Below are 23,577 nucleotides of genomic sequence, written 5' to 3'. Positions count from 1 at the left end.
TCCGTTGCTCCTTATTATAAAATTAGAGTATAAGGAGGGAATCCCTGGCTAGTACAAGTGGCCAATGCAGCTAAGCCCACTCAGAGGTACCTCAGAAGAAAGGCCTGGCAATCTACATCTTCAAAAACCCAGTCATTGGAAACCCTGCAGACACAATGCTGTTGGGTTCTCTATGAATCAAAATCCACCCAATGGCAACTGTTTGATTCTGTGTCTTAATTTTACCCACCTTTTTAAGGTAGACTCAAGCTCCACTGTGCTTGTACTTTTAGCGTCCAGACAGGTACCTTGCACACCGCAGATGCGCAAAAATCGTTTGTAAGTGGGACAATGCCCTCACTCTATTCAAAGACTCCACTTTATGCAGACTGGCACAAGGAAAAGATCAATTTCTGCTGAGTGGGAAAGCCTGGGGAGGGGGTGTGAAGATGGAGGAAGATAAGTGAGATAGAGCAGACAGGCAACTGTTTATGGTAAATAATTGGTTTAAATATCGACAGAAGTGCCAAGTGCGGAGAAATAGAGTTCCGGGGCCAGTGGGTTCTGCCTGGCCTCTCCAGGACAGGGCTTCCAGTGGTAACTTGAGGTTGGAAGGCAGGTGGCTTTCAGCTTTGGATGGGACAGGGAGTGGGGCTACACCTCAGGATCTTGGTCTGAATTTTAAACAAGCACCCTTGCTCTCTCATCCAAAAGGATAAACTGAGTCTGAAAGAGGCGGCTGGGTGAGGAGACAGTGGGCGTGCTCGGACGGAGTATCGCGGGCTCTAAGCACACGTATGACACATGCTTGTGGCAGGAAGGGACCTCTCGCTTTTCAGACGGCAGATCAGGGTGGGTCTGCCTGTCCTGGCCCCCATCCCCGTCCCGGGAGTTTCCAGGGCCCGGGGTCGCCTGGGCTGGAGGCTGGGGGCTGGCGCAGCGCTCACCTCCGGGGTGCCGCGGGGGGGCGGGGAGAGCGGCCGCCTAGCCCAGCCCCGCAGATGACAGGAGCCCGGGAGCCGAGGAGGGAGGAGCCGCCGCCGCCGAGCGCTGGGCTGAGGAGCAGAGAGAGCGGGGCGCCGAGTGCGGGCGGCTGGGAGCGCGCTGAGCGGGGGAGAGGCGCTGCCGCACGGCCGGCCACAGGACCACCTCCCCGGAGAATAGGGCCTCTTTATGGCATGTGGCTGGTAACTTTCCTCCTGCTCCTGGACTCTTTACACAAAGGTGAGACCCGCGCGGGCGGGAAGGAGGTGGAGGCGACCGGGTCGGTGCGCGCGGAGGGCGGCTGGGCTAGGTGCCCGGAGGACAGACCTGGGTGTCCGTGTCCAGGTGGGGCACAGCGGGGGCTGGGCCAGCACCCCGAGAGGGGCTTCTCAGAGTCCGCTGGACCGCTCTGCCAGCCACTGGTACCTCCGCTTTGGGGCGCGCCCATGGGGATGGTGGCGAACCGGCCCCTCCCCTCCATGTGCCCGTAGAGCCCCGTCTCTGCCCCAGACCCCTCCCCCAGCCCCTGGCCCGCTGCGTGTGGCTCAGTGGTGCTGGGACCCCGGGGTGCCCTCCAAGTGGAGGGGTCATCAGGCCGTGACTGTCCACCTGGAATCGCTTGCTTACTCGGGCCTCGGACTTGGAGGGTTTCTCCACCTTGCGCCCCTCGACTGCCTGGGACCCCCGCCCTGGTGCGAAGGCTAGCGCACCGCATGGCGCCTCTCGGTGCCTCGGCTGCGCACAGAGTGGGCATCCCTGGGGGTCGCGAGACCTGAGGTTCTAGGAGAGCAAGTTAGTTCTCCGGAGGCCGCGCCCCGCACACCGACCCCAGCCCTCTGCCCCGGCGTTAGCCCCGGCTCCTGCGCTGCATTGCCTTGGCCGCCTCGGGTGGCGCACCCCAAGCTTCAAGCTTCTCCGCTTCGGCGCCTGGCCAACCCGTCAAGGGGACAAGTCTTGGGGCTGGGGGGGGCGTGTCCCTCTCCCTGAAGAGAAGGGGTTGTTAGGGGTGGGTCCAGATGTCCAGCATGTCCGGACCTGCCACTGGGCCGTTGCGCACCTGATCCGAGAGCGAGGAAGCTGGGACTGGGGCATTGGAGGGAGGCTGACTTTTCCGCTTGGAGTTACGGGGGCGCAGAGTGGAGACCAGGCCCGCGCGGTGGAGACCCAGCTTCCAGGTTAACGCAGAGGACTCGCCCCCAGGCGCGCAGATGGCGGGAGAGGAGGCGGCTGAACTCCGCGCCCTTGCGCGCAGGGGCACACACGCTGCCACAAGCTCAGCTTTACCTGTTCAACCTTCTTAACTTTTCTCCTTCGCGTCCTGGGGCGGCTCCTCGTCCCTTTGCCAAGGCGGTTGTCCGGCCTCAAAGGCAACTCTTGACCTTTGGGCATTGGGGGAAGGGCAATCCACCAGCAGGTTGGCACTCTGGAAAGGGGTTCAGTCCTTCCAAGACAACATCTCAGGGGTCTGGAGCTTGCAAACTGCCGGAGCCTACTGCAGTGGCTGGTGAACTAATGGGGGGAAATGACCCTTATTTTATTTGTAGATACCAATACCACCAGGTCTAAAGCCAGCCTGAGGCCAAGGGACTGAGGTTTTGCTGGGCGATTGCGGGGAATAGGTGGATTCTGAATCTCAGACAAAGTAGTTGAGTTGCTCAGACCCAAAAGAGGCTCAGTGGGTTCCACGTCAGGGTTAGTCAAGGTTGATTAACTCTTTGCACCTCACATACTACCACCCCCTCACCCCATCATAGTGGAGCAAGCAGCCTGCCTCCAGCTCAAGCCCCCTATTCCCCCCACCCCACCCAGTCTCCCTCTCCCCGGGTTCTTCCTGCCTCCTCCGCCCCCGCAGGCTGGCTCTGCTCACAGCTTTAATTACATTAATATTAAAAATACATAAGGTGAAGAGCGTCAGCTTTCTCTTGCTCTCGATTGCTCGCTCTCTCCACCCTCCACTCCCTTTCCCATTTTGTCAGAAGAGAAAGCACAGGCCTGAGCTGCTGCCACCCTCCTGCCCAGCTTTGTCCTCAGCCCCTCTGGCCCCCCTAACACTTTCTGGAGCCCTCTTCCAGGAGTGGGGAGTCCCTCAGCAGACACCTGAAGGAAGCACCCCTTCCCCTTCCAAGAGCCCCACATTAATAAGTGAAGGCTGAGCTATTTGATAGTAAAGGAGCAGATGGGGTTTGGTGTGGAGCAAGCCCAGCAGTCAACAGGCCAGCAGGAGGGGGCAAAATCCTGTCCAACTCTCCTGGAGAGAAGTTGCCACTGGCCTGGGGCATGTGGGTCAGCCTGGAGGTGCCAGGTGTGGCTGGCCCCTAAGTAGCCTTTTGGCCCACAGAGCTGCTGCCACTGGGGGACTCGAGCCTGCTTTGGGTGCCAGGGCGCCTCGCCAGACAGGCCTTTCTTTTCCTTGGTGCCTTAATTGGATGTTAGGTGCCAGGCTGGTCCCCAGGGCCTGTTCTGCTTGGGGTGGCATGGTGGTGGTGACAGGGGATGGGGGGAGATGGTATTCAGCAGGGAAGATGGTGTTTGGTGTATTTCCTCTCCCGTTGCCAGTCACCCCCCCCCCACGCGGCACCAAGGAAAATGTAAATGGGAAGGTTTGAGCCTGTTACAGAAAACAATATCCTCTTGCAATAATTTGTACGTCCATCTGTGAGGAGCGGGAGGAGGCAGAGAGCGGAGAAGAAAACAGGATGATATGGAGCCTCCTCTGGATGGAATTAAGCAGTTATTGAATGTGTTTTAAGCTTCTGTTCTTTCCACTCCTCTCAAAATACCTTCTTCTTTTTTTTTTTTTTTTCTGATGAAACCTGAGCTCAGATTGAATCCCCACATCTAAACTGGGGAGGTGTTTTAATAATTGGTTATCAAGTCTCCAATAACTGCCTTATTATTGCCAAAACAAATCCAGGTTTGGGCATCTGAATGCACCCCAGTGAGGCTCTGTGTGTCGTTACAGCCAGCGTGCCAGCATCTGTGTTGCCTGCATTTGCATTTTTACTGTGTAAAAGAACAAGCTTCCCCGGCACTAAAATTCCTGTTTTCTAAAAGCCAAAATAATGGGTTACATTGATTTTTTTCATTTCCCACCCCAACCTCCCCGATGGGGACTCATGCTTCTTCTCTCCTGAGAAGACCAAATTAGAAGCCTTCATCAGACCATTAAGAAAATCTCTAGCACTCTGTTCGGTGTCTAATTAAAAAGGGGAGGGGGCACCCTGAGAATGTGTTTTTAAGATCTTGAAATGGCAAATACAACTTAGAGAAGGCAGATGAAGGACCAGGGGACATGGGGAGGGGGGTGGGTGAGCAAGGAGGCCCTTGTTGCTAGAACGTGGGGGAGAACGGACTTGCTGTGATGTCCTATAAGCCTCTCCGATGCTTGATGCTTCGTATTTCTGGGCATCAAAGCCAGCTGCCTTTAATACATTTCTGCAGCAGAATGGGGAGCTCAATTAGAAACAAAACGCAACTAAGCAGTTGACCCAAACACAGAGCTCAACTTGAGTATATCCCAGGGCCTAGCAGGAGAGGTTTATTTTATTATTTTTTTTTTTTAGCTTGAGAAACAGAAGTGGTGGGCAAATAAATCGGGGGTTTGGTCCAGTCGTGGTTTGTGGAAGAAACAGGCCTCATTCACAGCCAAGTGGGGAACCCTCAGTGTATTCTGGGGGTTACCCAGAGCAACTCTAAGCTACAAAACACCTTATAAGCTCCGAGGTGCTAGCCCCCCTTCACCTCCTACTGACCTCCCAGAATTTTATCCTGTGACTTGCTGGGCTCCTTGTCCTGACTGGATAAGGATGCTTTGATTTGTGAATGAGGAGAGGGAAGGAAGGCTGTTCAGAGAATTTTTTTAGGGGTCTGCCTTCCAAATCATGAATTTCTACTTTTTATATAATTTTGGGGACATTAGGATCAATCAAGAGGGGGAACCTCAACTCTCCTTTGTGCTTTCATTTCTTACCACCCACCCAGTATTTTCTAGCAGGCACCCAGGTGCCTGAATGGGGTGAAAAGCCGCAGCACAGATGGCAAAGTGCCAGGAACCCAAGGGCAGGGCCCAGATTTGCATGCTAATTTGCATATGGGTTTGTGTGCTCACCTAGCTAGGTCTCTCTGTAGGGTCTCCATCTGAGCTGCCAGCCCGCAGGCCAGTGACTTCCCCTTGCACTGGGCAGAGAAGAGGGCTGGTGAGTTCAAGTGTCTTTCTCTTGTTCCTGAGCTTTAGGCCTTCAGGGGCACAGCGATGAGTTTACCATATGGCAAAGCCTTCCCGGAGCCATGTCTCCCATATCCGAGCCAGTGGTTCTGAGAAGGCTGGGGTAGGATGGGTGGTACTGGGCAGAGACACCTCAGGATAGACCACACTTAGGGTGTTGATTGTCTTCTTGTGCTTCTGGAAAAGAAGAGAGTGAAAGAGAAACACAGGCAGCTGTAGGAATCCAGGGCCAGCGTCAGCTTCTGGTGAGCACAGCCTCCCCACCACGGAGGGCTGCAGTCAGGAGGTGGAGCGGCTGGTGGGAGCAGGGTCTGAAGCGAGGTGGAACACTTTTTCGCCTTCCTGGATGCCAATATCCCCTGTGGGAGGGTGTTTGGCTTTTAAGAGGTTGGGGAAGAGCCCTGACTCCTTCATCCGCCATTGTTAATATGTAGAGGTCATGATTTCCCTCAGGGCATTGGGAAGGCAGGCACCCACCATCTAGAGAAGGGTGTGTCTAATTTGGAGTCATACTTGAGGAGCCAACACTGAAGAAGAGAGGAAATGCTCCCACCAGGAAACCAACTTGGGGTGGCTGTGGAGGCCAAAAGCAGATGGCTCTGCATTTTCAGGGCGCAGAGCAAATCCCACCCTGGCAGACACAGTCCCACATCCCTATCTCCTGACCCAGGAGTGTCCTTATCCACTCAAAGCCAGACTGAGGCTTTCAAAGTGTGTGTGTTCTCAGGGATGAATGGAGAGAGGGAGGGAAGTGGTGAGGGAGGAGAGGAAAAGATGGCAGCTCACACTTCCTCTAACACCATCCTTCCTACTCTATTATTGGAGTTGTGATGAAAAATAAAATGATTGCAGCCCACTGGTGTCAGAGGGTTCAGAGTCAAAGCAAATCTTCCATTAACATCTCAGCCTTTGGACCCCTCTGAGCCTCAGTTTCTCCATCTGTGAAATGAGAGTAAAGCAGATAATGTAACCAGAATGTGGTTGCTACTTAAATAAACTTTAGACTTCTTCTTCTTCTACATTTTTTTTCTTCTTCACTGTCTCCACTCCAAAATAGATCTTCTGTCATCAGATCCTGTCTTGGACAGTTGTGTTAATTAACTGCACTGGTGGTTCAGGTCAGGGGACTGTGAAGCCTACTTTACACGAGTTAGCAGGATTCTTCCTCGGGAAGACAGCTGGGCCCTGCGGATGCCTGCGTGTTCCTGGGGAGCTGCTTCTCAGTAGCTCCAGCCCTGACGACAGTGGGAATGAGTCGGTTCCAGATTTGAATTGGAAAGTGAAGCAAAGACTAGCTTTGTACCTGTCAAAGAGGAGCTGAGGTTAATTGTTGAGCTGTACCATGGCTGGACAGAGGGAAGGCCTGTCTTGGATTTAATGCCATAAAGCCAATGGAAATGCCCCACATAGGACGTTTACTGCCTCAATACCTAACTTTTGGCTGAGTATGTGTCTGTCTTGCTCTCTGTTAGGAGGATCCTCCCTGTTTTCAGGTAGTTTTGTGTGTTGAGAACCCTTGGCAGCCCTTGACCTTGAGGGCCCACGGGCCCCTCCTCCCCACCGTGGCCCAGACTACTCTGAGGAACAGCCCTGATGCAGAGGCTGAGCACTGCACGTGGCAGCCTGTGGCCTGTGGGCTACATGCAAGTGGGGAGGGCTGTGGGCACAGGGTGTGTGCCCTGCTGGGCAGATGTTTGTCCAGTGCTCCTTTAGTGAGAACAGCATTCACCGTGGGTGCTGCTCATGCAATTCCAGCTGCTATTCCTCAACTCCCCATGTCCCTGCACTGTTGCTCTATGTGCCACTTGCACTGGCTGTTTCCAAGGTCACCGTCTTCATTAGGAGTAGAGTTATTCAGTTACTGAGTGAGTTGTAAGCTCATTAAACAGACCTGAAGAGGTGTGTTTGCACTAGAAGGATCTCCTGTAGACCCAGAAAGTAAGGTTCAGCTCACCTAACTCAGGCAGTTCTATTTTCCGAATAGCTTATATGTCTCTGTTTTCTAATCTGTAAAATGGACATAATCACCCATTTGTTTTGGTCCACCTGTCACACTGGGGTGGAGGTCCTTGCCTGTGTGCAAGAAAGAGGAGGGACCTACACAACTTGAGATCAGGATTTGTAAATGGAACAAAGCAACATACAAACACACATATGTAAAAACCACAGCAAACCTGTGTCAGCCTTACACATGCTCTGCTGTAACGTAAGATATAATTACTGTCATTTCATCATACGGGAACAACGAAGGTCTCACAGCTGTTGGTGGCTGCCTCCCCCTCCCGGCGCCCCCTCCCCCCGGCATGCGGAGAGTTTTCCTAGCCTTTGCATTTCATCAGCTCGGGAACAGCTGATGAGGCGCAGAGTTGCTGGCAACAGTTTTCCTGGAGCAAATTTGGCAGATTCCCTTGTGGCCCTCGTTCCCTGTTGGAAGAAGCTGACTGACCTCTGCTCCCTTCCCATTCTCCTTCCCAAGTCCTCAGATGCAAAGTTTATTTCACTGTCCTTGGACATAACAAATTTTCACATATAATGTGCTTGTGGAAATAATACACTCACACGTATAATGCATACAGTATATTTAGAAATCCAGTGTGCAAGGGAATTGTACAATGTGCAAAAAAAGGGGGGAAACATGTAATGTGTGCATTATTTGCATAAAAGCTCTGCATTTTCCTGAAGGGTGATTCTTGCTGCAGGGCATTGACAGTCTTCTGTGGGAGGAATGGTAGATACAGGGTCCTTTTACTGAGAGCTTACTTGCCATCACGTCCATAACTAGAATATAGGCCTGGAGGACCCTGCTGAGCCTAGGCCCATGGACATCCTGATTTTGAGGTAGCCTATCCAGATGCAGGACACAGGATGCAGGGAAGGGTCTGCCCTAAGAGTGTGAGAAGGAGGTCTGGTGGCCACCATGGGCCAAAAACCCTTTGTCATTCTTGTTAATTGCTGTTGAGTTGGTTCTGATTGATGGTGACCCCCATTACAGCAGGATTCAACTCTGACCTGCCTTGCATCATCTTCAGGACCATATCTGAGTCCACTGTGGTGGCTGATGTGTCATTCTATCTCAATGGGGGTTTGCCTGCACTGACTTTCTCTATTTAGCAGTCTCTTTTGATAACGGAGTTCAATATTCTGTGATGTGTAGGAGTTTCATGGGCTAACTTTTGCAAGAAAATCAGGCCTTTTTTTCTGACTCCCTGTTGGTCTAGAGACACCATTGAAACTTGTCCATCAACAGTGGCCCTGTTAGTGTCTGGAATTACAGTGACATAACACTCAAGCCATCACAGTACCACAAACTGACAGATGGACGGTGGACTAGCTGTGTACCTCATGGAAAGCAATGTACCTTTTAGGCCTCGTTCACCCCTCATTCTGTAAATTGAGGAGATTGAACAAAATAATCTCATAAAACCCTCAAGCACTAACAATCTAAATCTAGGGATCTCTTGGGACAACTGGGCTGTCTGAGCTGACTCCCTAGAAAGAGCTCCCAGGCCCTGCGGGGCCATCCTGGACAGGCCTTGTCTAGAAGGGGCTGGGAGATTAGAGTCTGTTTGTCTGTCAGCTGTTGCTTTTCACTTCTCTTGAAACTGATGGTGCAGAACCTGGTAGGTTGGAGGATGGCTGCATCTTCACGGGATCGAGCAGGCTTCCAGTGGCTGGTTACAGAAACCATGCTTGTGTCAAAATGCTTCAAAACAAACCAACCCAACTACACATGCTGGTTTCTGGTGGACGGGGGCTGCACACTTGGGATACACTTTCCAGGTGACTTTTGGGCCTCTACGTATAGATTATTTTTTTTTTGTGCTTTGTAGATATTGTTGGGTTTGGGGATTTGTCTGTGTATTTTTTTTTAAAGCACAGCAAATTGAAGGTTTATGGCAACCCTGAATTAAGAAAATTGGTTGGAGCCATTTTTCCAACAGTATGTGCATCCTTCCTGTCTTTGTGTCACATTTTGGTAATTCTCTCAATATTTTAAACTTTGTCACAATACTGTGTTATAGTGTTATTGAGAGGTACCATCGAGTTGACTCTGACTCAAAGCAGCTCTATTTACAACAGAACAAAACGCTGCCGGATCCGGCACCATCCTCACAACCGCTTCGGTGGTTAAGCCCATTGCTGCAGTCACTGGATCAATCCATTTCTTTGAGCATCTTCCTCCCTTTCCTGGACCCTCTGTGCTTTTCCAGGCAGAATGCACTTCTTCAGAGCCTGGCCCTTCCTGACCAGTATGCCCAAAGTATCTGAGACCAAATCTCACCATAATGTAAACATAATTTTATAAGCTCTGGGAAACCAAATAATTCATGTGACTCACTTAATTGCAATACTCACTTTATTAGGGTGGTCTGGAACTGAATCCACAATATCTCTCATATCTCTGTTAATGTTTGAAAGCTACAGTCTTAAATTGTTTTGCTGTTGTTTTTGTTATTATTGTAGGACAGAAGTAAATATTTGCTGAATAGGGATTCACTGACTCCATACTTGTTTCTCTTGGGGGGTCTGACTGTCTCCCAAGCCTTTGAGAGTGTTTGGAATGGGAGGCGGTGCTTTGCTGTCATCTCTGTTTCAGGAGTAGAAGATGCTGGCATTTTGTAGCAGCAAGTGGGTTGTGATGCAGAAGGATGAATTGTCTGATGCTTGAGAGAGTCCCAAATAATTCCAGTGGTCGGACTTTAGATGCCACTAAGGCTTCTGTTGCCAAATGTAGCCTGGACTAAGGGGTCAGAAAGCAGCATTTGAAATGGAGTCCCTGGATGATGCAAAATCAGTCAAGCACAAAAAAGATTAGAAGTTCGAGTTGAACCAGAGGTGACTTGGAAGAAAGGTCCGGTGATCTATTTCTGACAGAAACCAGTCATTGCAAAACTGCAGGGCACACAGTTCTATTCTAACACACACAAAATTGCCATGAGTCAAAGTCACCTTGACAATGGCTAGTTTGGATTGGGAATGTAGCCCTGTCACTGCTCTCTGTGCCATCCTGAGGAATGACCTGCCCTCTTTAAGATCCTGCTTTCTTATCTGTCTCGGTCTTGAGCAGTAACTCTGTTGAAGGTTGCTGTAAGTATTGAGTGTATTATAGTGCAAGAAAAGGGTTTATCATGGTGCTTGGCACACAGTCCATGTGATAACAATGGGATGATGAAGATGGTGATAGAGCAGACATGCCAGGTGTGACAGACAGAAGGCAAAAGGCTCGGTTCCCTATAGATTCCTCTTGTCCCAGGAAAAGGACCAACCTGAATTGTCTAGGAAGAGCTCTGGCATTATCTTGGGAGACTGACCCTACCCCTCCCCAAGGTTTAGACTTGGAATATTTCCAAGATGTGAACATACAGTGCAGGGATAAATATGTTCTCATGTGGATGTTGAATGGACTCAGTGGTTAAGGGCCTATGCAATGATAATTTCTAATGCCACCATTTTCCTAACTCTGGGTTGAGAAAAGCATCAAAAAATCTCAACACCTCTTATTCCCAAACCCAGTCAACAAACTCAGTGCCTTTGAATCAGAACCAACTCATAACTAAAGCTATAAATTGTACGAGAGGATAGTGCTCATCTTTCTCTAATGGAGCAGCTGATAGATTTGAACCAGCCACCTTGGGATTGGTAGGGCAATTCTATATCAACCAAACCACCAGAGCCATAATGAAGGCAAATAATCTTTCTCATATGAAAACCTCAGTCAACCCAAGAAAACTCCTCATCCATATCTACATAAAGAATTCTACCAGGGAAAAGGAAGTGAATCCAGGTAACCACTGCTATTTTATTGCCTTAATCACAAAATTAGCTTAATTAATGGAGACTAAGGTGAGCCTGATACAGGCCATGGTCTTTACCATTACTTGATATGCATCAGAGAGCTGGACAATGACTAGGGATAATAGGAGAGTTGATGCCTTTCAGCTTTGGTGCTGGAGAAGAGTATTGAATATACCATGGACTACTAGGAGAACAAACAAGTTCATCCTGGAGAGGGTGAAACCAGGCTGCTCCTTGGAGGCAAGGATTCTGAAGCGTTGTCTGACATCTTTTGGACATGTTGCAAGGAGGGACCAGTCCTTGGAGAGGGACGTCATGCTTGGGAGGGTGGAGGGACAGTGCAGAAGAGGAAGACCCTCGATGAGATGGATTGACTTAGTGACTGGGGTAATGGGGGTAGGTGTGTCAGTGAGACTGGCACAAGACAGAGCAGGGTTTAGGGCTGTTGTACATAGGGTTGCTGTGAGTCGCAAACGACTCCACTGCACATAACAACAACAACAAAAACAACAATGTATTGTCACAGTTTTATTAGCCAAGCCAGTGAAGACTATTTTTGTTGGGAAAGGTGATATTGATGTCTAGTGACAAGTCTGCTTTTTCTAAGGAGTATCATTCTTGAGTGAACCGAGGACCACCTGCATCAGAAAGAGAGTTCCCTGACCTCATTACAAAAGTGATGAATTGTAATATAAGGAGCTGTCTCCAGGTAATTCTTATGCGTATTAATGTTTGAAGACTACTGTTTTAAGCTGTTGTTGCTATAGATAAGGAGTAAATATTGGTGGAATGAAGTTTCATTGATTCCACAAATATTTCATGTTGGCACACTGTAATAACAACAATAACACAAAACTCATTGGCACTGAGCCTGAGCTGACCCATAGCTGCCGCTCCAGCGGGTTTTCAGAGACCGTAAATTGTCCAGGAGGAAATTGCCCATCTTTCTTTGGTGGAGTTACTGCTGGATTCAAACCGCCAAAGGCACTCCCTTCGGGTTAGCAGCCCTACTTGTCACCAGAGCTCCTCAACAGTCCATGAGGTGGTGTGGCAGGTTATCACATACACCGAAAATCTTCCTAAGAGTTTCATGTATTATCTCACTCAATCCTCTACAACTATGTAGATGAAGAAACTGAAGCAGAGGATGATTAAGAGGCTCTTGCCCAAGGGAACATTGGTTGGAAGTGGCAGAGCCAGGATTCAAACCGAGGCAGCCTCGTGTCAGAGTTTTGACCTTTAACCATGATCCTAAGTGTTAAATTCTGTGCAAAATCCAAAGGATAGAGTGGTAACTCCGACAGACGCTGCCCTCAGGGAGTTCACTACCTCTCCTCTCTTGGCACGTCTTACTCGTTCCTGCCCCGATGCTCCCCTAAAGACTCTCGCCTTCCTCTGCCCATGGATGTCCCTCTCCTGCATCTTGCTGGTCTCTGAGGGGGTGTTGCAACACTCTAGGCACAGCAGGTAACTCTTGGACAAAAAGTCCAGTGAATGAATGAGACGAGTAAATATTACTAAGGGGAGGGAACAGAATGCCTTACTTCTCTCTGTGGAGGTGGTGAGGTGTTAATATTTCAGTCCCTGTCCTTGTCATGTACAATGACTGGAGATGAGGACGTGGGATAATTCAGTTGGGCCCTCTGAGGAAGCCACTGTTGGGCAGCTCCTCAAACCACCGCTGAATGCCCCTGCCTCAACTAGGCATGCAGTGGGCACACTGGGGTATTGTCCTCACACTGTTGTGTTTCTGTTGCCAAACTAATCCTGCTGCCCGGAAGATGGAGAATGGGGAGAGGGAGGGCTAGCACCTCCGTAAGATGGATATTTAGGTTTCAGTGCAGACCCTGGGAGCAGCCCAAATGCCTGGGGGTGATCTCTGGTTTAAAAATATTGCTGTGCTATTTCTACATGTCTAATCTCCTAGCGATTTGGAGCCTGTTTTATGAAACACAGCATCAGGGTGGTGCTCAATGTTAAACGGCAGAGGAGATTAAATGGGTTTAAGTCTGGGCGTCTGTCACATCACAACCAATCCCGTAACTCCCATTTTCTATTAAAAATCCATTTCCCCCTTTGACCAGGAGAAGCTTTGCTGTTGATCTGAAAGTCTCTGTCTTTATTTATGAAGCATTTCCCCTCTTCTTCCTTCTCCCTGGAGATTGGGGCCTGCCGAGGGAAGGCAGCTGGGAGGAGAGACTTGGATTGAGGGACAAGGATGCAGAGTCCTATAAGGGCATTTGATTGCCAGTCTGGGCTGGGCGGTGAAGAGGTGACCTCACAAGGCCTCAGACATCCACCTCCTCAGTGCTGTGATGGGAGAAACATGGGTCTGGGAGCTGGGGCTTTAGGCTGAATTTTGGTTCCTTGTCTTTTGAGCTATGCAGACTTGGAGGAGTTCTTCCTTCCAGAGCCTTGTTCACCTCAGAGACAAACAGTCCACTGAGCATTTCTGTATGATGATAAAGTGAGAAAGTGCATGCGAAGCACCCAAGCCCAGAACCTGGCACACGGTTGCTGTTGTGACCCATCAAGTCAGGACTGACTCATAACTGACTCTCCAGCGGGTTTTCAGAGCCTGCAAATCATGCAGGAAGAGATTGACCATGTGCTTAATAAATGTCCATCTCCTCTCTGTTTAGAACTCTGTACTATCAGCCAGGCCAATAAGCTGCTAAGGGAATAGGTGTCTGGACAAAAGGGAGTTGATCCTCTCAGTCACCATAGTCAGAGGCTTCCCTGAACCATGCTTGTGTTGTTTGAAGCTCAGAACCCTCAGATGCTCCCCACTTCCTGGATGATAAGGCCCTTCCACTGCGGGGAGGGAGAGACACACACACCATCCAGTTTTTAGCTGCTTCCCCAGCCCACCTAGACCTAGACACCTGGAAGGTTTCTCCCGGTTCTCAGGCACGCCATAGTGTCTTCCCACAGAGTTCAGCTCGGGCCTCCCCACTCTAAGGTGTTTTCCTTCTGTCCATGTTCACTTGTTTGGACCCTCCTGGGAAAGTCAGTCCAGGCTCCTTGCTCCCAAGGCCTCTGTCTTCTCCCCAATCCCATGACCAGGCTGAATCTGTGCTGTGAGCACCTCAGCCCATGCTTGGGTTGGGACTTGATACATATTTCCTGAAGGAAGGGAAATCTTCCTAGTTTCTGGAAGTCTTCTTAGAGCCTAGAGTTTGGGCAGGGACAAGAGTCCAGGGAGGCCATGGAGAAGGAGGTCGAGGGAGGGCATGGGAGGCAGCTGACAGGGTTGGGGATTCTGCAGGTTTGAAGAGGAGAGCTCTGCCCTGGTCCTTTGCAATGATGTCAGACACAGTGGACCAAGGGCAGAGCATGAGTAATAATCCCGGCAGATTATGATTATACCAGTTACTGTCTAGTTGATTCTGACTCATGACCCATGTGTGGCAAAATAGAACTGGGCTCCTAGGACTTTCAGGGGCTGGTTTTCAGCAGTGTATCACCAAACCTCTCTTCTGAGGGCCTGCTGGTTGGACTTAAACCTCCAGCCTTTTGCATAGCAGCCATACTCATAAGCCTCTTCATGGAGTCTTAAATGTGCACGTTCACATTCTGTTTTACTTGCTCAGTAAAAGTCCCATGAAACAGGGAAGAAAGTGCAGTTACTCCAATTCTGTTAAAGAGACTCAGCGGGGCCCAAGGTCACAGCAGGCTAGAGAGAGTCAACCAAGGGCCGTCTTGCTCCAATGCTGCCCTGAGGATTCAATTAAGAGCCTGAGAAGGAGGAGACACCCACACATGGGGGTCCAGTCAGATTCCATGAACCCAGAGTGAGGGGCTCAGAGGCAGATCCAGGGTCTAACAATATGACATATTCCCTGAACGCTGCTGGACCTGGGCGCCAAGGAGCAGCTTCTGTGGCCACCGATTCCAGTGATAGAGGAAAGAGATCTTTCAGCAAGTTAACACTGATTGCTCTAAGTGCTGTTTTTCTGGGTACACCCACCTTTGTAGGAGCTCAGCTCTTGTTCCCTCTTCTGTCACTGGGTCACTGACACCGTCATTGCTTCTGTGACTCCTCACCTGGCACCCAGTGCATGATCTTCAACCAGCACTTGGCACATGGCATAGATTTGTGATACCTGGTGGCCAGTGCCTCGGTTTCCCCTTCCTGGATTTGCTCAGGCCTTTCTCTTGGTAGATGGGGTGAGGCTAAATTAATGTTTATTGAAGGGCTGCTCCATTCTGAGCTGACAGGTGCCTTGTGAAGGTAAAATATGAGTCCAGTGTAAGTGAGAATGCTATTGCTGCACCTGAGGGTGATGTTTCATAATGGCGACGCCCTGTCAGAGCTGCGTGCAGAAATGAATGGTTTGTCTAATCTCCCCTGCTCCCCCAGACTCAGAAGACAGTGTCTCACTTCTCAGGCAGGGAGAAATATGAGGCTACTTGCCTTTTGCTATTAATCTGCTGTTTCATCAAGCCTGACAGGTGGCTGGACAATCCCAGTCAATTCATCCATTACATCTTACCAATCTGTAGTTGCTGAGAGCCTTGTGCCCTTGGCCTGGCGGGAGCTGAGCTCACAGGTGCAGGGAGGCTGCTGTCTTTATGGTTGGTGCTCCTGGCAGAGCAGGGGGAGGCTCGGGAGGGCAGGAGTGGATGGAGTTGACCTGCAGTGTGTGCTTTAGTGAGGCTAAGGTGGGGGAAAGGGTGCCAGAGGGGTACTCAGTCTAGAAAAACAGATTTTGGGGGTTCTTCTGACTTGTCATCAACGTGATTCATGCAGTAGGATGGAATGGTTTCCTCCAGACTATGAAGGAAGACAAAGTTGAGTTGCAGTGCAAACTGATGCTATGTATTTTTTAGTAAGTTAGTTTAACTTCTACAGAGTCTTCATTTCCTTATCTGTAAAATGGAAATAATAGTAATAACATCCTCTCCCCATGGAGTTGTGATAATTAAATGGGATGATATCTGTAATGAGCCTCGCCTGTTAACAGTTAAGTCAATATTAGCCCTTATTATCTTTACTCCATCACGCTTACACTTCCATATTTACTTACTCTCTTCGATGTGTCAGACAACTTCTGTTCCTTCCCTTCAGGGATCTTTCCCAGTTTCCTCAGTCCATTTGTCAGGGACAGTGTAGTCCGTCTTACCCACACTCGATGGATTTTGGCTCCTGCAATCCATGGCGCTGCCATGGTCAGGGTGTCTGATTAACTAGGCTGTCTCAGCAAGCAGCCCAGAGTCCCAGAGCAATGTCCCTGATCTCACAGGTGAGCATTATTGGATATGTCCAGTGTATTGAGCCGTGTGTGTGTGTGTGTGTGTGTGTAACTGGGTTATGTTCAAAGGAAACAAAAAGCCTGCTCTCACAACAGTGGCCACACAGCAGCCATAACTCATGAGTGTCAGACCCAGGTCCTCGTTTGCATGGCCTTGGGTGAGTTACTCGAGTCCCTTGGTGCCTCAATTTCCTAATTTGCAAACCCAAGCTAATAATAGTCCCCACCCCTTCCGAATTGTGGTGTTGGTGAAGAGTACCGAGTACCTCACAGACTTTCAGAAGAACGAAGCGCTCTCTCTTGGCCGCAGGGCAGCCAGGATGCTCCTTAAGAGGAAAGAAAGGATGGTGAAAGGTCGTCTCACATGTGCTGGGTATGTTGTCAGGAGGGGCCAGGCCTTGGGAAAAACATTACGCTGAGAAAAGTGGAGGGCCAGCAAAAGAGAGGAAGAGTTTCCATGAGATAGATTGACGCGGCGACTGTAACCACGGGCTTGAGCTTGTTGGGGACTGTGAGGGCGAGGTTCAGATCTGTTGTTGTTCACAGGGTCACTATGAGTGAGTGGTAGTCGGTGTGAGGGCACCTAACAAGAGCAACGCCACAGGGCTGTTGTGAGGATTTAAAGAGGTTCTATATGTAAAGACCTTATAGCAGTGCCTGGCACGTAGAAGGTGCTTACTAAATATTTTATAAGATTGTGCAATGGCCCCACTGAATGACCCTGGAGACGGAAGCGTCTTGTAGATATGCAGGGGAGTGAAAGTGGCCCAGGGAGGGGTGGTCCGAAGAGAAGCCTCCATTTCCTTGTTAAAGGTTTAAGTTCATCTTCTTAGGGAGTTCTGTAGCAGCTGTGTGGTTAGGTGGGCTTTGGAGGCCTCGAGGACCCCGTTGGGTCAATTTCCTCTTCCAGAGGTAGAGTAGATTTGTTCAGCCTTCAACGTGACTGTCACAGTGGAGGCAGTGTGAGGAGGAGGAAGGGTGTTAGTGCTGTCCCCTCTTCAAGTGCATTTCAGCCTCAAAGGGGGCGGTGTCTGGTGGGGACAGCAAATGCATTTGCTGCTAAGAGGATGCCTGACACCGCAGCAAGGAGCCCACGAATGTGTTTCCCAGCGTGGCTGCTAATGGCTTCATCGAGGCTTTTTATGAGATGATGTGAATTACTCTGGCCAATGAGGCTTAATGGCCTTCCTCCACGAGCTGCCCGTACATTCTCCCTGGAGGCCCCGCTCTGAGTTAAGCCAGGAATATTAATACTGTCCGAATGTAGGCACTCCCCCTCCCCCCACCCCATAAAGTTGTGGAAATTGAGGTCAAGTTGGGTCCCCTGTAATGTTCTTTAAACAAGCAGCAGGGTGGTTTGTTTGCTCCTTGATCTTTGTGCTGGAGAGGGAGTGACTTCCAGCTGGAGATCCTCTCTTCCTCTGGGCCTGCTTTCCCTTGATCTGAGCTGGCCCTTCCTAAAGGGACAGGTTGCGTGGTAGGGAATGAGGGGCTCCTTGATTCTCAAATTCAGATCTGTTTGCATAAGGACAGGAAATATCGGGATCCTTGTAGGGATGTGGCGCTAGAGTGCTCCTTAAAGCAAAGATTAGGAGGCTTCCTCTCACATGCTCTGCCAGGTGGGGCCAGTCCTTGGCAAAGGATATCATGCTTGGAAAGGAGGAGTGTCAGGGAAGGAGTAGAGGGTCCTCAACCACTAGGTTTGACGCAGTGGCAGTAACAAGGGACATAGAAATGGTGGCAGATGTGAGGACCTGGTGTTGCTATGAATCAGAGTAATAGCAATGACAACAGTGCAGGGACTGGGGGGGGGCGGGGGCGGTGTCCCTGGGTGGAGTTAACACATTCAGCTGCTAACCAAAAGGTTAGGTGTTTGAGTCCACCCAGGCCTGGTAATCACCCAGGCCCGAGAAATCAGTCGTTGAAAACTCTAGGAACACACATGGTGTTATGTAAATCAATAATCAATGCAGAGCTCAATGGGAATGATAGAAAACGGTCCTCTGGGTCTCCTGACCTTCAAGTGTGGATACTATTTATCCGCTATGCCCACTGCTCCTCATTCAGCCTCCTGGGGCAATGTCAGTTTCCAAATGGACTTCTAGAAGGTAAAGACAGCTCTTGAATTCTCCCTTAGTCTTCCATCATCCAGATGAGCATTCCTAGTCTCTTGAAGCCATTCTTAGAATATGGCTTTGGGACTTCCCCCTTCCATCTATGGTAAAAGAATACTGACTCCTTAGTTCTGTGTTTCAGTAAAATCTCCAATTTTTCTCAGCCTCTAAAAAGGGATAATATCATCTCATCTCTGAGTTGTACATTTGAATTGAGGCAATGGGGTGAACCTGCTTGCACATCATAGTTATCCAAGAAATATTTACTTGCCAGAGTGTTTCCATGCCTGTCTTAGTGTGTGCATGGCTTTAGACCCCTCAACAAAGCAGAGTCCATGACAGCCTCTTTACAGATTTGGGCTGGCATGAGAGGAGGGTCAGTTGTATCTCTTACTCTTCCCATGCAAGCCTGGAAGTTTCTACAGGGCAAGGGGCTGTCTCTTAGTTCTCTTTGTGTCTTCAGTGCCTGGTATGTATCAGTGCTTCATACATGTTTACTGTCTGGTACTTAGGTGGTGGATGGATAGGTCCTGAACTTTGCTTACCTTGTGGCCCTTACGGAGTGCCCTCTTTTTTTTTTTTTCTGAGTGCTTTATTTTTAAAAAGAATATTTTGTTTTCAGTGAAAGTTTATATAGGAGGTTACAATTACGACACATTTTGTTCAAAGACACTGGCTACCTTTTTGAAAAGGTTTTAACTTTCTCATAGATTCCTTTCTGGATAGTTTGCTTTCAGTAATCTGATTACTTCATCTCCTTACCCTTTTATCTTCGTGTTGACCATTTAATCCAATATAGATGATTTTTTTTAAAGGTAAACAATAGAGAGAACAGGCAAATTGAAAAAGGAATATTCCCTGGTAATAGACTTTATGTATGTGCTAACTTTTATTTAGTTAAAATTGACCTTAGGGGGCAGTTTTGCCTCAAGATTGATGGTATACCTGGGGGTCAGGTACTCAGATCGTCTCTGCTTGCAGCTGGCCCCGTAAGTCTGGCCTTTTGAAGAATTTGAGTTCTGTTCCAGGCTTTTCACTCCTACTGTCAGGATGCATCTATCACAGTCTTGATCAGAATCATCACCAGCAGTGCTGGGCACCATCTAGTTCTTCTGCTCTCAGAGTAGATGAGGTGCGGATTCTATAGGCTGTCAGTCTGGAGACTAGTTTCTCCTCCTAGTCTGATTCCCTTCTCTCTATTTTGCTATGATTGAGATAAGGCATCTATTTGTACTTTAGTTGGTCACCCACAAATTTTTAAGACTCATGACGCTATTCATCAACTAAGACAGAGAACATAAATATTGTAAACCATATTATGACACAGTGACTTCAGCAAGGGGTTCTAGAGTGTCAGAGATGATGAGGATGGCATAAGATAGGGCAGGGTTCAGCTGTTCACAGGGTCATACTTTACTCACCTAACAACAAAAGCATGCTGATAGACTGCCGAGGACACTATGGTCCTAAGGCTTCAAACCCAGGAATTGAATTGCAGGAGGTGTTTGGTTTTGTCAGTAACTGTGCCCTCATATGCTTTATTGTACATGAATGTACATGTATAGTCACACGCATGTATATGCAGTGTTAGGTAAATAAGGTCAGCAAGTGCTTACTTAAACACTTACTTGCTGATGTGTAGTAAACAAGTTTAAATTTTTCACCACATCAGAAATTCTGCTCCAAAGTCTAGGCCCAGGTTTATCTCTGTCTCTCCCAACCCTAAGGCACCTTTCCGAAGGTTTCTGTAAGGATTCACCTTACAGAGCCAATGCCTCTTCAAATTTATGGTCCTTGACAGGGTTGGAGTACCCAATAAGGAAGGGAAAGTTACCTAGGTTGTTGGATAATCTGTCCCTATGTACATGCATATGCATGTGGCTAATCTGCCCCTATGTACATGCATATGCTTATAATGGTGAAGCTTTATTTCTCATACTTTGGGAATGTTGCTAGGAGGGGTTATTCCTTGGAAAAAAGACACAATACTTGGAAAGACGAAGGGTTTGTGAAAGAGAGGAAGACTCTCAATGAGATGGATTGACACAGTGACTGCAGAAATGTCAGGTGTGTCAGATGAGGATAGCACAGGATAGGGCAGGATTCAAGTCTGTTAATAGGGTCCCTATGTATCTTACTCAACTCAAAGACGCCTAACAACAACATATACGCATATTCATACCTAAACACATATATGTGTACACGTGTACATTAGCAACCACGTGTGATACTTTTTTTGTCCTTGCTGTTGTCACCACCTGTGTGGAGTCCTTATGGAGCCTTTCTTCTGCTTCCTCCACAGCCCGCCCTGAAGATGTTGGCACCAGCCTCTACTTTGTAAATGACTCCTTGCAGCAGGTGACCTTCTCCAGCTCTGTGGGGGTGGTGGTGCCCTGCCCGGCCACGGGGTCCCCCAGCGCGGCCCTTCGATGGTACCTGGCCACAGGGGACGACATCTACGACGTGCCACACATCCGGCACGTCCATGCCAACGGGACCTTGCAGCTGTACCCCTTCTCCCCCTCCGCCTTCAATAGCTTTATCCACGACAATGACTACTTCTGCACCGCGGAGAACGCTGCCGGCAAGATCCGGAGCCCCAACATCCGCGTCAAAGCAGGTAAGTGTGCCAGGGCCACCCACCGGTGAGCGACCGAGCTGGGCTGGCAGAGCCGCGGTGGGTGAGGCCTGCGTGCCCGCGTTCCCAGGCTGCCTGCGTGCGGGGCTTAGCGGGCTCGGAAGAAATCAGTTAGTCACAGCCATTTGTTTATCTTCTGAATCTGAGCTCGAGCACTTCCTGTGTGTCTTTGCGCAGAGAATATGCCTTTGGAAGCCTCGGTTTTCTCATCTGCAGAAGTGATGTTCGTATCCACCATGTACATGACTATACCGGATGATGAAATGAGATTCATTTGTGTAAAATGCTTATTTCAGGACCTGGCTAATGGGAGGCATTCAACTGGACTTGCTCTAAAACCCAAGACACCCTAAAACATATTTCATTGAAATATGATCAAGAAGAAAGCCTGTGTTATTAGCATGCAGCTGGATGGATTTTCATGATGCTTTATGGAAGCAGGAGTGGCATCCACTTCCTAAACAACATGCCTTTGGAAATTCTATGAACTCTGATAAATATCGATAGTTATTTCAGGCCTTTTGTTCTTAGGGCTGCTATAAGCCTGTGTTCTACTCAAAGGCAATCAACAACAACAACAACAGTTCCCAGCAGCCCTCACTCTTAGTGCTTTTCAGTCACTGTTCCAACTGTGACCAGTATCCTGACTTTAAACTCTGCAAACAGTTTTGCCTTTATTTTTACTTTATACAAAGAGATTCATGTCCTCCCTGTTGGGCTCTGGTCTAGTACTATATTTGGGATTTTATCTTATTATTATACATAATTAAGAAGTCCTGGTGGTACAGTGGTAAAAGCACTTGGCTCCCACAGCAAGGTCAATGATTTCAACTGTACCAGCAGCTCTGAGGAAAAGTGATGTGGTGATTTGCTTCTGAAGATTCAACTCAACTCAACCCACTGCCCTCAAGATAGCTCCAACTCACAGCTGCCCTTCCACTGGGTTTACGAGGTTCTATATTGCATAGGGGATGATGGCCCATCTTTCTTGTGCGGATTCGATTATGGATTCAAAGAGTTGTGCGTCCTTTGGGGTAACAACACAACTTGTTAAGAGTCTGTGCTACCAGAGCCCCATTTCTATGAATATTACAGCCTTGGGAACCATTTAGAATAGTTCTACTCTGTCTCATAGGGTGGATAGGAGTTAGGATCAACTTGGTGACAACAGGAGGGACATGGCTGCAGCTTGCTAATTCTCACCAAGTGAAGTTTTCTATCGTCTAACTATAAAACCAGCTGCTGTTGTGTTTATTCTGACTCATGGCAAACCCTGTGTGTCAGAGCAGCACTGTTCTCCATTGAATCTTCAGTGACTCATTTTAGGAAGCAATCACCGGGCCTTTCTTTTGAGTGGATTTGAACCCCCAGCCTTTAGGTTAGCAGCTGACACAGGACCGTTTGTACTAGCAAGAATGACATATTTATCCTACTGGGTAAATTCTGTATTTATCAAGTGCACATTGGAGTACATCTTATGTAAACAGGCATTTAGATAAAAAATTAATGGCATAAAATTTTCAGCAGTGATTTTTATTTTGGAGAGAGTTGATACAGTTTTCAGGTGATCTCTTTAAATATTTTTCCCCCCTTTTTTTCTGAGTTAGGTCTAGAGTCAAGGGAAGGACTTAGGTTGTTTATCCCTAACTAGGAGGTCATGATACAACACAGACAACAATTCATTGCTGTTGAGTTGAAATCAACTCATGACTTAACCCTCCAGCAAGTTTTCAGAGGCTGCAAATCACACAGAAGGAGATTGCCTTTCTTTCTCTCCCGGAGCAGCTTGTGGATTTGAACCACCAGAGAGATGCCACCTTCGGTTAGCAGTGTAACTAGCTATAGATTATGCCACCAGTGCTCCCTGATGTCATGATAGGCGTGTCAGAGTCTCTTGTAAGGTGTGTCACCAAATTAATAAAGGGCCAACATTCTTGCAATAATTTTCTAATAAAATATTTTTAGTCATAAGAGGACTTGTGATGTCATAAGAAGACTGAGCTGCACTGTCTTTCCTGGAAACTGCATGGTCAGAAGAGAAAGGGTCCAGGGAAGGGCCCTGGCCACCAGGCCTAATGGCAGGATGAGCTGTGTGATCGCATGAGTTCTGTTGCCTGATCTTAGGACTGCCTCTCACCCTGACAAGGCTCTAAGTAGCTAGACAGTGTGGGGTGTGGTAGGACAAGAGCTCCTGGCCCAGGTTCTAGTCTATCTTTTCTTATTGATTGATTTGTTTGGGGATGGGGTGTAAGCTATTTGAACTAAAAATCATACCCAAGGAATATCCCCTGAGGTCTCTTTACCTCTTCTCTAATGGGGTACCACTTACTGGGCTGGGGAGCCCTCAGACCTGGGTTTGGAGCCTTGCTGGCATCCACAGCCTGGGGGACTGAACAAAGCAAAAGCATGTCATATTTCCATGTTCCATGCCCATCACTGGGTTAGAATGCAATTTGCACAGCAACCTTGTAAAGTATAAAGACTGAGACAAAGAAAGGTAAAGTCACCAAGAAAAATGATCTCTAATGAAAAGCACCATCAGCTGGGCACTTTCCATGGGCCAGGTGCTTTGCATCCCTCATTCCA

At 48.7% G+C, this 23,577-nt stretch overlaps 1 protein-coding gene across 1 annotated transcript in view; it reads left to right on the top strand.

Moving 5' to 3' along the window:
* Positions 1-979: 979 nt before the first annotated feature.
* DSCAML1 (Down syndrome cell adhesion molecule like 1) overlaps positions 980-23,577 on the top strand; it is a 462,169-nt gene continuing 439,571 nt past the window's right edge. Inside the window, exons 1-2 of the mRNA XM_006890820.1 lie at positions 980-1,203; positions 20,656-20,973. Of these exons, the coding sequence (XP_006890882.1) occupies positions 981-1,203; positions 20,656-20,973 (541 nt within the window). The 5' untranslated portion in view covers position 980. The remainder of the gene's footprint in view (positions 1,204-20,655; positions 20,974-23,577) is intronic.

This window comes from Elephantulus edwardii, unplaced genomic scaffold, assembly GCF_000299155.1.
Source record: "Elephantulus edwardii isolate Elephantulus edwardi_28Jun2011 unplaced genomic scaffold, EleEdw1.0 scaffold00093, whole genome shotgun sequence".
In the NCBI taxonomy this organism is placed as follows: Eukaryota; Metazoa; Chordata; class Mammalia; order Macroscelidea; family Macroscelididae; genus Elephantulus; species Elephantulus edwardii.
Note: the sequence above shows the minus strand (reverse complement) of the source record. Positions and strands in the feature narration are given on the sequence as shown.